At 43.4% G+C, this 15,466-nt stretch overlaps 2 protein-coding genes across 5 annotated transcripts; both read left to right on the top strand.

Annotated features, from left to right (window-relative positions):
• Nucleotides 1–190: 190 nt before the first annotated feature.
• On the top strand, nt 191–640 carry RB195_011382 (uncharacterized protein; the record flags this gene model as incomplete). Its single annotated transcript, XM_064192764.1, has 1 exon — nt 191–640. One exon carries the CDS (start codon nt 191–193, stop codon nt 638–640), a length of 450 nt encoding a protein of 149 aa, XP_064050347.1.
• A 223-nt stretch (nt 641–863) lies between these two features.
• On the top strand, nt 864–13,811 carry RB195_011381 (uncharacterized protein; the record flags this gene model as incomplete). 4 transcript variants are annotated; one of them, XM_064192762.1, is made up of 21 exons in its annotated part: nt 1,784–1,899; nt 1,954–2,107; nt 2,164–2,280; nt 2,342–2,476; nt 2,782–2,868; nt 2,932–3,021; nt 7,248–7,432; nt 7,532–7,644; nt 8,018–8,166; nt 8,254–8,366; nt 8,491–8,622; nt 8,709–8,943; nt 9,111–9,182; nt 9,987–10,082; nt 10,194–10,302; nt 10,377–10,468; nt 10,548–10,664; nt 10,956–11,116; nt 11,204–11,311; nt 13,552–13,616; nt 13,675–13,811. In XM_064192762.1, the coding sequence occupies 21 exons, from the start codon at nt 1,784–1,786 to the stop codon at nt 13,809–13,811; spliced, it is 2,583 nt and encodes an 860-aa protein (XP_064050344.1). The 4 variants fall into 4 exon arrangements, with proteins under 4 accessions (XP_064050346.1, XP_064050344.1, XP_064050343.1 ...); XM_064192761.1 differs by lacking the exons at nt 13,552–13,616; nt 13,675–13,811 and adding an exon at nt 864–903 and having other exon boundaries at nt 1,755–1,899; nt 11,204–11,327; XM_064192763.1 differs by lacking the exon at nt 2,932–3,021.
• Nucleotides 13,812–15,466: the final 1,655 nt, after the last annotated feature.

Genomic DNA, 15,466 nt, shown 5'->3' with positions numbered 1-15,466 from the left:
GATTTCATTATCCATTGCAATGCAGCCGTGAACAGCTTTTCTTAGGCATACGTGTTGATGGAAGATTTCTTTCGAACATTCGTTTCGCGGACGACATCGTTCTCTTTTCGAGCAGTACCAATGAAGCAGAAACGATGCTCAACGAAATGAATGAAGCAAGGAAGAGAATAGGACTGCGAATAAACAGTTCATGAAGAACGCCTACTGCGAGGACGGAGGAGTACAACTTGAAGGCTCCCAAATCGTGGAAACTTCGTCATACGTATACCTCGGGCGTTGTATGAACATGGAAAACGATTTGAAGGAAGAACTGAATAGAAGAGTGAGAGCAGCATGGGCAGCATTCGCAGCCGTCAGGGAAGCTACGGACAAACTGACGGACCAAGGTCTTCGTGCCCATCTGTTCGACTCGACAGTCCTTCCAGCGCTCTGTTACGCAGCGGAGACGTGGGCAGACACCGCGGTCACGTCTAGGAAGCTACTTACTACTCACAGAGCCCTTGAGAGATGTCTCCTGAAGTTTAACCGTCGCACACAACACCTTGCCGGTCTTCGTAGCTCCGACTTAAGAGGAATGTCCCGTCTTCGCCAGCGGAATATGTATCGAAAGCAAAACATAGATGGGCCGGTCACATCATGAGAACAATCGACGATAGATGGACTAAAAGAACGCTGCAGTGGATCCCAAGAGACACTAAACGGCCCCGAGGAAGACCGCCAACGAGATGGAGTGACGTGTTCGCTGCACGGATGGACCACCTGAGAGCTCAGCTGGATACGGCTCAAGGACCTCGTCAACGTCACTCACGAAGCTTGAGAACATCTTGGATGACAATGGCGAGGGAACGAAACGAGTGGAAGAGATGCTGGGGCCCGCACGTCCAGTGAAGACGGGCCATCTAAGTAAGTAAGTAAGTAACCGTGCAGACTGTTTTTTTAGCACCCAGCTACTCCTCAGAATGCGTGACTAATACGTACAGACGTTCCTTCTTTGATCGCTCCCATTGCTTACTCAATTACGATTGGAAACAACACCCAGTGCAATCGTTGTTCGAACTGCTCCAGGGATACGCAGGAGCGGAATCAAAATGCGTGCATAAGGCTGCGCTGGAGAATCCTGCAAAAGCGACGACCTTAAGAAAAAGGGGGACTAAATAATAACAATAGGAATGGTCAGAGCCAAGTAAAGAAATGTCACCAAACTTCTGGTTGTTGCAACCAAGGAAAGGTTATGGTGACTACATTTTTTGCTCTTTCTTTTGTGGCGAGCTAGTGTGTTTAGCATGGTTCATTTTATTTATTATTGGACGGATGTGGCGCAGTCGGTTGGCGGTCCGTTGTAGCCACACGATCGATGTTCCTAGCTCATAGCTCAAACCAAGCCTTTCATCCCTCCGGTGTCTTTAAATTGGTACCAGATCTATCTGGGAGGATAAAAACACTGACTTAATTATCGGTTGGTCCCAGCGAGTCATTGTATAGGCCAACATGCGTACCAAAACCTCAACGATTGCAAATTGCAGCAAAACGCGTTTGCGCATCCCAAGTGGATTCATACGCCACTGACTTTATCCTTTTATTTTATTTATTCATATACATCAGTGGTGGACTAGAAAAACAACACACATTTAGTGAATGATAAGTGCAAAAAATTGTATTTGTAGTTCCAATAGTGATTCAATTTTAACAATTCTAAAACAAGATCTTGCACGAAATTTGAACAAAGAAATGAGTATAACATTTTACATTTCTAGCTGTGTTTGTCTTTCCCATCCGATCGTGGATGTGCGTTCGAGCGAACCTATCGGTCAACTCCGTTTGTAACAAGAAGTCACCCACTGTTGCTCTACTCGACATGGGTCGGCAACCCAAACGAGTTCGAGCAATTTCCACCTACAGGTACTTGGTAGAATCATTCTCTTCGAACAGCTTTCAATTAAAGCTATGATTCAGTGTGATCTCTGGTCGAAGTGATGTGCTGAGCGCTGTTGCTGGAGGACACTCAATCCCACAGCTTGCTCTTACAGAGTCGGCAACTCCCCAGTCAATGGTGTTCCCACTAAACATTGAAGATGTCGATGGAGAAGATGCTGTGTTTACTAAGAAGGTTGTAGGTTCTTCTTAATTACACTTGTGCGTGAATGACAAGCCACCAATCTTAAGCCTCGAATAAGCCGTAGAGCTCCTCCATCGCTTTCTGTGTTCTACTCAACCCCCATTGTCAAGTACTGGTTATCGCTGCTCTTTCGATTACTCCACATCGGATTGCTTGCGTACTCAGTAAGTGTAGTCTTGAGTGTGTGGGCTTGGAAATAAGAACTTCATAACACGACGATTTCAGGTTTTGCTTCCCGGTTGCGGCAATCTAACCTTAGACGCGGTCGTGTGGATGTGGACATTTATTGCGTGGATAGAGGCAGTATGGGTTCTAAATATGAGAAGTCACACTACGCCTTTGTCATTAATGCCGTGGAGGGTGGGTTCTAGAATAAGAGAAGAAAGACCGACACATACGAAAGAATCTAACTAAGGTATCAGAGTCGAACATCACGTGCACCGTACCTACATAGATTTTACAATCTTTGTCTTGGTCAGACTCTTTCGTGCGTCGGCTACACGTGCACGTCGCCTCCCTTTTACATCATTGTAAATTTTAAAAGAAGCAACTTGTTCTTTATATCTATTTTCCTCTTCGTAGCGAATCCGAACAATTGAATAACTTCAGTGATAAAAATGGTGATTAGTGTGAAGCGGTAGCATATGTGAAATTTCCTTATTTAGGTGTTTGACAGTGTCGTGACTTTAATATTTCTTGTCGCCATGCTTCTATTTAAATTTGTGGGCGACAGTCCGATCTCCGACTTTTTTGTAAGTTCAATTCTATTCTTTTTGTTATGGTTCTATAATCGTCGTTTTTGTTCTTTTTTTCAGTACATTCATTATTCACTATTGCTTGGCTTACTTGACTTAGTCGGTGGACTGATATTATTGCCTGAGGTGGTTGCCCGCAACTTTGTCGAGGTGTGTCGTCCTTGAACATAGCTGTGCCTGCGCTGTGCGATGTTCTGCAAGAGCTCGCTTAAAACTAATCCATTCGTCGTTGTTCCACATTGTCCGAAAGGGTGATGTCCCACCTGAACTGCCTATCGATGTCGATTGTCCTCATACGTCCTTTAACCACTTCGCTCCCGGACTTCCGCTCCCGGACTAGGTGGACTTTTCTAGTTTGGATCTGAGTGCCTTCTCGGAATATTTTCATGTTGTTGTCGATAAGACAAAATGTCTATATTATCCTTCCAAACCACCCGTGCACCACAGCCACTTACGCGCAATGTTCTTACTTACGGTATGCCTATGGTTAGAAGTGGCCAAGGAGCCGCCGTCGCAGGTTGCTACGGAGGGCGATGGAAGCCGACCACAAAAATTTGGTCAAGGGGTCGAATGTCGAACATGCTTTAGCGTATCTTTCCTGTAAATCAACCCCATAGACTGCAGCTTTCTTCAGCAGAAGGTTCACAGTACGTTGTTGTTTCGCTCTGTTTTCTGCGAATGTGCTAACAACGTGGATATCAATCAAAGGTCGTGCTGATTGTAGTAAGCCAATATCTGCAAGACACTGACCGACTGTTCTTCATCGCATTATCATCGACAGTGAAGTTGAACATGAAAATACTGTAATTGGTACCGTTGTTTCTCAACTTCCACTTAAAATGAAAAAGTACCCTCGACAAAAAGCCCTCCACTACGCGAACGAACTTTGCTAGTGCTCCGTTGCTGGTAAGCGGGTAAGGGAAAATGATATTAGTAGCGAATAGCGGGTAGAGGCGATGAGTGTGCAGCGGCTTCAGAGTTCTGGACAGATATTTGCATGGGCATCGAGTTCCACTGCCGAATTTCAATCACTTTCCTGACAACGAACGCTTGATCAACCGCAGATTGACCTGGACGAAGGCCGACATTTTCTTCGCAGGTTGTTTCTTTGTGATGTCTTGTTCACCAAATGTAGCAATGAAACACTTCGGTACGCTGTTTTTTTTTGTGAAGAGGAATTGCGACAGGTTATCCTTACGAGTCAAATAGATGTTTGTTGATCCATATTGAGCGATGATCTTTGCCGTTTCGCGAATGCCAGAAGTAGCTAAGGATTTCGTCACTGCTGTGCTAAGTCCACTATCATCAAGAGGTTTTCGTTCTTTGTTTTTCGAAAAATTTAAAGGCAGCATACCACGAATCTGGGGTGGTACGGATTTCAGGTGGAGTATTCGTATACGGGATAGTAGATTATGGAGAGGGGGGTTATTCCGTCTATTTCTTCCTAGTGGCGTTCCGGCGCGCTATTTCGTACAAGAAGTTCGATTGGAGAGCGCCAGCCTTGTGCACGCGCCGCATCTTCCGGGCCGTTTTTTTTACGGCAATTAGGAAGACATGGACGGGATCACCACTCTCTCCATAATCTACTATCCCGTATACGAATACTCCACCTAAAATCCGCACAACCTCACATTCGTGGTATGCTGCCTTTAACAATTGGCCGGTAGTTTCTTGATGACCGAGCTTGTCGGTTGAAGAAACTGCTCGAGTTCTAGAACCGAAGGCAGGTTTATGTTCACTAAAGTGTTGATGTGCTTACTCCAAGTTGGTGCGGGTGCGCTAAGGGCAGCGCATAATTGAACTGACGTAGTTGGGAAACTTGTGAGCAATTATAGAGTTCGATGAGTAGATTACAAGTATGCTCGTCGCCCCACTCAAGTCCCCTAATCGTCCTGAAAAACGGCATTGGAACGACTTTTGTGGGTTAGAACGCGTCCTTTTGTGCGCTTCAGTCTCCTCAGCAGTTCATCTTTTGGTTTAATTCGAATATGCTAGTGACTTCATTGATCTTTGACCGCTCGTTCATGTATGCGGCGCGTGCATAGAGGTGCCGCATTTTAACTTACCTCATAGGAACAAATGCCGTTTTCCAGGCTGGGGTTCGTTCCTATGAGGTACGAATTTCGTTTTTCAGGTCGAGTAGGAGGAACTGAGAGGGGCAACGTCCGTATTCGTAATCTATATAGTGAACTCTAGATTTTCCCACAGGTTTTCCATCTACCTCATTTACGCGATACAGTCCCTTTAACGATAACAACTCCATTAGCATTGTCGCGGACTCTAGAGCACCTTTGATTCTGCCGCTATGTTGTCTTGATTAGGCGTAAGATTTCCTTGAGGTTTTTTCCCTCCATATCTTGTGAAACTTTTTTTGCTCTTGAGGTCAATTTCTTCTTGCGCTCACATTATACTCAGTGACGTAACTTCCTTTTCTGCCGCTTTTTTGAAAGTAGAAATCACCAGCATTGTGGGTAGCGCTGAATTTTATATGCAGATCTTGGGGCTGACAGGCATAGCTGTCATAAGGAGAAGCGTGACCCTTCTCAGGTGAAGGGGGTGTAACTCATGGGATGCAGCTCGAGTCATGAGAGAAGTGTAGTAGAGCACTGGCTTCGACTATCGTATGTATGCTCACAGGTGTAAAGATTTTCTCGGCAATGGAATCGGAAAACCATATAGTCGGGTCAAAGCGACATGAAGTACGGACAGTTGCGTAAGCGGCTGCGCTCGAGCGGTGGAGACGGTTGGAATCGAGGTGGGACCATGGCAATCTGCAGAGACGGGTGGCGCTAGCGAAGATCTTTACACGATCCTAACCGCTATGCTCCACCGCACTGCGCAGCCGCTCGCGCAACTGTCCGTGCTTCATGTCGTTTTGACCCACTATAACTGTTTTCGTGGTTCTAATGTAGCAGCGTTCTAAATACAACTAGTGAAAGTATTGGCCTCGCAAAGCTTCCCCTTTCCGAACTCAAAGATTAAACCAATTCCGACGATTGACGTGGTTCAAATATTAAAACACACCAATCGTCGGAATTGTGTTCTGCATCATTCAAATTTCAAACGTGCTAACTCGACCTTCGGTCGTGGTTCTCCTTGGCTTCTTTTCCGGAATCATATTTTTAAGCATAAAAGAACTGAGCAGGAATCGACTTTCATATTCCAGACAGCTTTATATTTTTGAATACCCGACTAGATGATGTTCCTTGTTAGAACTATTCTCGAATACCCGACCAGAGGATGCTCCTTGTCAGAACGTCACCGAGCTAAATCTTGAGATTTGTCATCTTCTGCCTCCGCTGCTCTTCAGATCTTAATGGGGTTGAGACCAATGAAATAAGTTGTTGGCGTCGATTATTCCTCTTGAAAGTGGAAGCAGTGATGATTTCGGTTTGTTCATATAAGTCAGCCTAACGATTCCAATGTTGTACACGTGCTTTGAAGGATGTTATCATTTTTTTCTAGCTCTCAGGATTATTGTTAAAGTTCTATCTTCGCACTAGCATCGACTTCGAATGATCTTTTGCTGTTGCTCTTTAGCATGGAAGGCGTCGTTGTTGTCATTAGTGGTTAGCTTAGGTGTTTGGGCACTTACGACCTAAGCGTTGCATCTTTTGCAATCCAGCACTCGTACATGGATATATTTATCATTAAATTAAATTCTTCTACGAGATTGCTGTAGTTATTTTGTCCTCTAGTCTCTTTTCGTTAGCTTCACTTCAGTATATAGTGAAGTTTTTGACGGTGATGACGAGGGGATTGCTGATGCGCGTTTCCGGGAAACGGTATATGTAGATATTGCATTAGTTTGGACACTGAGTTGTTAGATCCGTTCGACAGCGACCGGCAGTTCAGCATTACGGTGGAGATGTTTGTTGTCAATGATTCCATTTTCCTCTTAGGTATTCGGGCTATCAGGTTAGGACTCTGACAGTGTGCTGTACGACAGCACTTTTTTGAAATATATGGAAAATTTTTGGTATATAGCATTACACGCTCCCAAACCGAAATTTCGAATGATCGTCTAGATTCATTAGAGGCAGAGCGTCAGAGTGCAACAAACTTCATGAAGAAAGAAGCTACCGAATGGTAGCTGCGAGAAGAAAAGGGGACGCATGCATGGTGTGTTGGGTAAAAGGGTCATAGAAATGATGATTGAGAAGATTTGAAAAAATCATGTATCTTTGTTCTTGTTATTCATTTCTAAACTACTGGATTGATGCTGAAGTGGCTAGATATTTAGGAGCGAGATTCTTCAAAATGGACTTTTGATTAACTCATTCAATCCAAAACATTTGACTATTGGAAGTGTGCATTGCACGATAGATTTCTTGCCTTCAAACTAGAATTATGATTAGCGAAAACCCACTTTTCAGATGCTCTCAACCGTCTACCCTATTCGAGTGCTCTCATCATTCTTTTTGCTATACTGGTGCTATGCTACGATATTTTTCTACATTCCTCTGTCCGAATTATTTGGTCCAATTATCGTCAGGGTTAAACTGATGATCCTCAGAGATTTTACAAATTTCCTCATTCTTGTCGCTCTAGTCATGTCTAGGTGAGCTGTAATAAAGAAATTGTATGACGATTCCATGGATCTTTTTTTTTTTGAAAAAGAGTTTCTTTTGGACTATAGGATATCTCACTGTTTTTTCAGCAGTGCTGCAGCCATCCATGCAGTGTTGTATCCAGACCGTGATATATCTGTCTCCGTCGTCAGAGCATCACTGTCCTGGGTTTGGCTGTCTTTGTTCACGACAGATTTATCCAGTGAGTCTTGACAGTTTTTTTTTTCTCAAAGGCATCACCCCACGAATCTGAGGATGCGACCGGAAGATGCGACGCGTGCACAAGGCTGGCGCGCTCCAATCTAACTCGTTGTAGAAAGTAGCGCGGTGGAATGCTCAAAGCCGTATTTTCCGGGCCGTTTTTTACGGCAATTAGGAAGGAATGGGCGGAATCACTCTTCTCTCCATAATCTACGATCCTGTATACGAATCCCTACACCTGAAATCTGTACCACCTCAGATTCGTAGGGTGATGCCTTTAAGTTCCGGTTATGTTCATGTGACTTTCTCAAAACTTTATTTTGTAGTGTTCTCGCGGACATCCGCAAGAGTACAGGCTTTCATGTCATATTCAGGTTTACGAGAATCCGACTCATGTAAGAAATCGTTCCTGGGCTCTCCAACCTCTTATTGTAGCTATGTTGGCGAATACGGTAACACCTCTTGTCCTTCTCAATCTGCAGCCGGCTACCTTGTCGTGCTAGAGTATTTCGTGCTTCTTAAGGTTCGCTTTCAAGTGAAGAACATTATAAATAGCTACATTGAAAGTTCAAATTTCTTACTAAACGATGCTGATAAGTTAGATTTTCAGTTAATTTTGTGGCCGGTACTATTTGCGTTCTTTGCAAAAACAGCGAAATCTGTGGATGAGGAAGCGGACAAGATATGGAAATTTCAGATGTACTCTCTCGTCACTGAGTTTAGGTAGATGTAAACACTTTTATCTAAATTTACTTTTCAATGTAATATGTCACTGTGACTTAGTAATACATAAGGATGAATTCGATGAGACTATCGTATTGTACAGTTTACTGAAAAAAGGATTCAGCCTGCGACCTCCTCTCCCACCTCCGCTTACTCCGTTGTTCTTCTTTTGTATGGCTTGCTGTCGTGCTGGTGGTCAGCTAGGAGGAATGATGTCTAGCTATCCGGACCATCCTGATGTTGACCATCGGGATCGGTAAGACATTTTCAAATTTTACCAAACATTGGAACTTTTGGATTCAAACAACATCCCAGATGTTTGTGACAACTGTTACTTTTCAGGACTCGCTGCACTGTACGCTTTGGCTCAGTTTACCGTAATCCATCGGTACCAGCTAAAAAGAACGAATTTGTGAATTCTTTCTGGCGACAGTTGATGATCGATGGTTGGAAAGAGGAAACTCTACCGAAGCATGACATTTCGGAAAAATCGGAGGTGAAGACGGTACAAAAACAACTGAGGATGCTTGCGCTTAACAATGCCTATTCAGCACGTGAACGGAGGAACAAACATGAGGCTAGTTCATTCAATTTGCCCTTATAAGTTGACATTGAAATATTGAACACAGCGGAGAGGGCTCATATGTTTGTGAAATTGAGCTGTGTTGATAAGCCAAAAAGTTAAATTTTGAAGTCTTCTGAAGTTTCTCAAGAAGAACGCTTCGTTTAACTCGTTATATTCAGATGGAGCTGGTACCTTACGCTGATACAGAAATGAAACGGTTAGCAGTACCGTCGGATGAACGCTCTTGGCAGGTAATGACGGTATTGGAAAACAATTTTTGATGATTCTGATAGATTGAACTAGGTTGATTCAAACAGTAATCAGAATTCATCAATTAAAGAATTCTTACTAAACGATGCTGATTTTTACACTACTGGTACGTGTCGAGATGTATGGGTAGGGTCAAAACGGCACGGAGCAGTTGCAGAAGCGGCTCGAGGCGGTGTGGTGGAGCGTAGCGGTTAGGATCGAGCGGGGACCCATACTAGCGCCTCTCATCGCTGCAGCTCACAATGGTCCCATCTCGATTCGAACCGTTATCTCCTCCGCGTTGCTTGGAGCGCAGCCGCCTACAAAACTGGACCGTGCCTCATGTCGTATTGACTCAACTATATGTGCACGTAGGGCGCAATCTCACTAATGTTGCGAAGCGGTTGCGCTCTAGAGTCGTACGTGGTGTTAATATTATTGAATGTTTTTCGAAGAAATTCATATTGAGGACATTTCAAGTGAAACCAATTTATACTTGGGGCAAAAATGACTGAAGCCTAGAGCAGTAACGTAGGTGCCTACACTCGAAGTGACGAGGTCCAGATAGCTGCAGCGGTTAAGGTAGGACTCTTATTCACTTCTGCAGCTCAACTGCAGCAACCCAGCGTCCCACCTCGATCGCATTCACGGCACCTACCCGCTATTTCGGGAGAAGTCATTTGCGCTGTTGCAGTAGGCTTCTGGATGTGTTTTTACCTACACATGTAACGAATAATTGAATTTAATGTGATTCAACTAATCTGCTTGACTTGGAAACAGCGTATAAATTGTTTATAACTATTCAGATTTTACTACCGCGGTATTCCCCTCCATTCTACTGTCGCCCAGTTGAGGAGTTCCCTGCTGATGCAGCGAAGCATGTGGAAGTGGCTACTGAACAGGTGAGCCCGTATCAATTTGTGATAAAAGTTGTTTCAAATTGTTTCAATTCAAATTCAAGTTTTGGTAATGTGGGAATGCTATTAAAAACGGTTATTGTCAGTTTTCTTCAGAATGTAAGGGAGCTACGACGACTTTGGCGTAGCCGTCAAGCCATGGATTCTGGTAGAGGGTGGATGTTATCCGCTGCCGGCTACCCCCTTAATCCACATGGAAGGCGAGGTAGGCGTACCACTTCCATGAGTACATTACATAGTGAAATAATAAAATATAGTTTCTAATGTTACTGCTACCAGGTATTGCTGGGCGAGGTTGTCATCCTCGATTTGGTGCAAATAAGCGGTGCTACTACATAATACTTGTCGGCACTACCAATGAAGACTGTAAAGTTGGTTCTTATGTTTCTGACTTTATCGATTTCTTTAAATGTGATGGATTGCATTTGATAAAGTATTCCAAAATTGCAGATTCTACTAGATTCTCAACATAACTTGCCTAACGAGCCACATCCAGAGAGTAATTCCAAAGACGAGCATTTGGCTTCGTTGCTGAAGACGATAGGTTTGCCAGAGTCAGATGCACAGGTTTGTTTCCTTCCAGAGCATGTTTTTAACCTCCCACTGGCATTTCTACTCTTAACTTTTCACTATTTGGATTTTCATTTCGAACTCCCTTCGCCCTGCCAGTAAAGCACTACGTCCGAAAATATCTAATATCTAACAAAGGCATTTTACAACCTGCTCTTTTCCTTTTCAGGACTACCCTATTTAAATAAACCTAAATTTATAGCTACTCAGTGTGTGATGTCTAGATTTCTCCATTGCCTTTCCTCATTCTTTTCAGGACTCTTTATTTAAATAAACCTAGATTTATAGGTATTCTCGATGCGACGTCTGGATTCTTCCATTGTCGATCCAACCGAAACGGTGCCGACAACTGACACAAGTCCGGCCCATATCGCAAGATTCGCAGTAGAGCATGACATTGACACGGATCACGCTTGGACAGAACACGATCTGTGGGCAATTTCGCTTAGGTGGGTATGCCTGAGACTACGGCTTTCCCTTATAGCCAGTTAAAAGCATATAATGAACATTGAATCCAAAAGAAGCTTCAATTACAGGAATCGACGAGTTCTCGAAACTATTATGGGCTACTTTTGGCATCCTGTCACCTCACCCATGTCGTTGCCTGCTACACATACAGAAATGCTCAACAAAACATTACGAGTGTATGGAATTGTCTAGATATAGGGTAGAAGACCTAGATCGATATGCATTGTCCAAAAAAGTGTTCGTGAAGTAATCTGTGAGCTACGCTTGTGAGAGAAAACCGATGACCAAATTTGCCTTCAACCGCAAAGGCGATGGAAGATCATATGCAACGTACACACTACTCCACTCGCACAATAACTTTTTTTTGAGTTTTTTACGCCTTGACTTTAGAAATAGTTGTGTGGTTTATCTGTAAATAAGTAAATGATAAATATCTTCGGTGAAGCAAGCTATCTGTAAGCAATTTTGATAGTTTGTAAGATTATCACTTTTTATTTTGGAACTTTTTATTGTGGAAATAGGCGTAGTCTCTTCATCTCCGTTCCAAATTTTGTTCTTTATTGATTCACTCATATGAGAGTGATTTTGTCGTGCTACAATTTTCCATGTTTTATCAGATTTTTAGGAGGTCCGTCAGAGATAAACAACTTCTGCACTAAAAGACACTCAAGTTTCTTTCTTGTCACTAATAGGTTAAACAAAGCTCAAGCGTTACATACGTGGACCCACCGAGGCCTAGGCCTGTCTAGCCTACTGACTCATCTTCGATGGAAATGATAGGTTTTTTTACATGTTGAATAAAAATATTTAGGATGTGACTTTACCCACCTATGTTCTCACGCACTCTTTGGGATAATGCATATCGACAATTGTTCTTTATTTACGTGTCAACGGAATCCTTTTTTCTTAGAATCCCTTTAATAAGTGATCTTACTTATAGTGATGTTTGCCAAAGATTCGCTTACCGTGTCATTATATATTAATTGTTTGACACGGATTATGAGCCCAGCCGTCCTTCATTTGACGATAATTAGATGATGTACTCTCACAAATATGAATAGTTCCGAAATATTTGTATAAATGAAAATCGTTGTTTGCATGCAGTTTTATTTTGTGAACCCTTCCTCAAACACTAAGTTTATATGGATTCAAAGACACCATTTAGGAGAATGTCGAATATCTTCTCGAATATTCGGATTTATGACGGTTCTGAAAATGGTCACATGTAACGCATGATTTTAGGCCACTCAAAATGACCTGAAGCTCGGTGTAGTTGCGTAAGCTGCTTCCGAGGCTCAGAGGCGGCGCAGTAGAGCTAGCGAGTAGGACCGTCCTGGAATCATCTCTAACTGTAGTTGGACTGCAGAGTCCCCCACCCCAACCGCTACGCTCCACCGCGCCGCTTCGAGTCCAACCGTTTACGCAGCTGTAACTAACTGTGTTTTTTTGAATGCATATATGAAGTAGTAATTAAAAGAATGATCTATCTGACAATTTTTGCTTGCGACTGCATGCTCACCTCGCTGAATCACACTGAGTTTTCCTTTCATAAAGATTCTCCTCCACTTTTTGTTGTTCGCTGGAATTTGAACATGTGCGAGGATTGTTGTAAGAGGCAATCTTCTTCCACGGGATTGCGGTGGGGAACCAGCTGAGCTCTCCACTCTCCCGTTCGTCTGGTCGATTTATCGTTGACTCTTCTCATAATGTGACCGGGTCATCTATGCTTTTGCTTTCCATATGTGTTCCGCTGAGTTGCGAAGACGAAAGATTTCTCTTAAGTCTGAGCTGCGAAGACAGGCAAGATGTTGTGTCCACCGCTTATTAAAATTCACTAGACATCTTTCAAGGGCTCAGGGGTAGTAATTGGCTCCCCAGTCGTGGCAGCGGTGTTTGCTCACGTCTCCGCTTCATAATAGCGTGACGCAAGAACTATTAAGTCAAACATATAAGCACTGAACTCTTGCTCCGTCACTTGGTCCTTAGCTGTTCATGGGACGTCTAGGGTACACGTCTGGCAAAGTCTCCACGATCTGGGAGCCTTCAAGTTGCATTCTTTCGTCCTCGCAGTAAACGCTCTTCGAAACTACGTCTTCTATCTGTTCATTCACAATCTTATTCTCTTTCTTGCTTGTTAAATTCCTTGAGTATTCTGTCTCATCCCTGCTTCATTGTTACTCCTTAAATTAAGAACGATATCTTCCACAAGAGTATCGAGAGGAGTCTTTCATCAGCACGTCTAATCTACCCTTTCCCTTTCTTGTAGTGTCAATAATTTTTTATCCATTGCAATGCAGCCGTAAACAGCTTCGGAGATATAGTGTCGCCTTGTCGTGTCCAGATATCAATGGTTGTGGTGAGGGGGTGGTGCTTTCATATATGGTGCGTCCACACCTTGATCGACCATCGCCGACAGTATTGAATTCGTTTCTGCGCTGTCGAGGGCTTTCTCACAGTTGACGAAGGTTGTGACAAGGGCAGGTATTCTCAGCAAACCTCAAGGTAAAGTTTATTTCTTTCAATGGTTATTTGTTTTCAGGTAATAGTCGTCATTTAATAGGTAGCGCCGAATGTGAAGACTACTGGATGAGTGTGGAGGAGGGAAAACAATCAACAAACAAGCATGTATTTTATGTATTTCAAGTGGTTCTGGCCTACAATAAATCCAAGCATTAATGAGAGGCTCTACACAACGTAATAAAGTTCTCTTGTTTCCACATCTTCACCCACAACATTTTTTGCTACGAAACGAGCCCAATTGTTTTTTTAATAGAGAATTCCGCAATGTGGGGCCTTAAACTGTTCAAAACCATTCCATTTGGTCAACAATCGGAAACACCTCAAACTAACAGTCTTGGCAGTTAAAGGAATCATCCCACGAATCTCGGTGGTACCTCTCAGGCGAGTAATGCCTATACGGGGTCGTAAATTGTGGGAGGAGGGTGATTTCGTCCATTTATTCCTAATTGCCGTAAAAACACGGCCCGGAAGATGTGGTGCGTGCACAAGGCGCGCTCCAATCGAACTCCTTGTAGAAAATAACGCCCCGGAACGCTCAAAGCCGCATCTTCCGGGCTTCTTACGGCAATTAGGAATGAATGGACGGAATCACCGTCGTCTCCATAATCTACGATCCCTTATAACCATAAGCCACCTGAAACCCGCACCACCCCAGATTCGTGGGGTGATGCCTTTAAGGTTAATCGAAAATTTGGTACTTCAGTTCCAGTATGTAAGTGAGGCAGTCTGGCTAGTATTTGGAAACAACGCCCGCGGAGATCATTAACGAAGGTTTTAAGATTTTTTGCTGCTGCTGCATGTTGATTGTATTCTGGTTGATGAATAAATCTATGAGTTGCAGTTCCACCACTCATAACATCTACAACAAGTATTTTTATTTCTTTAATGGTTGTCATTTTGTTGGATTCATATCTAAGGAATTTTATCCTGTATTAGATTCGGGAAGGAAGGGGACTGCATGGTCTCTGGTGTAGTCTATCTAATTTCGTGCAAAACATGTGGGGACCAATACATCGGCGAAACAGGGCGACCCCTTTGTGTTGGCATTAAAGAACATCTAAATGGGATGAAACAATCGAACGCAGCAACTCCCCTCGGAGCTCACCGCAGACAATGACATGAAAATGGTCAAAAGGTCCAAAAATGAATGGAAAGGAAAAGTGCTTAGCCGTGACCAACGAGCTGGCTCTGTATCAAGACCTTTGCGGGTTTTGATCTATGCGGTCATATGCAGGTCGCATCCTAATTAGTATCATCGGAGCGATTGCACCACGCGGATATCCGCTTGCATTACGGCAACGCGGCGACTGAGGTAGACACAACGATTTAGGCTCTTTTGGTTTTTGTTTCCAGTTGTAATATCCTAGGAGAAGATGACTTGTTCTGGATGAGAAATTTGAGAGGATATATTGCAAATGTTGTCACTTTCAGGCTCTGACGAAGGTGACAACGCCGAAACGTTAGTTGTAATAAAGTTTGTTAACAATCTTGGCTGTTGCTTAACTTTGACTATCGACAAGGTGAAAGTACCGTTGCTTTGTCCCTTTCAGCAGCGAACGATACCGACAGCTAACGACCAACCAAACAACTACACAGTTCCTTTTTGTATCTTTCCTCCAGCCTACTGGCAACAGTACATGCGGCGAATTGTTCATAATCTATATACCAGTGGCGTTTCCTATAGTTAAATTGTAGTGCTAATAGTCCAGATTGAAAAAGCCTCAAGTTGTTTTTCGAGCATGCCTCTGATCATGTCTTGCCTGAGCAATCAGCGATGTAGTGCATCCTAAGGAAGTTCACCCTCGTTGCTT

Source organism: Necator americanus, chromosome III, assembly GCF_031761385.1.
Source record: "Necator americanus strain Aroian chromosome III, whole genome shotgun sequence".
Lineage (NCBI taxonomy): Eukaryota > Metazoa > Nematoda > Chromadorea > Rhabditida > Ancylostomatidae > Necator > Necator americanus.
Note: the sequence above shows the minus strand (reverse complement) of the source record. Positions and strands in the feature narration are given on the sequence as shown.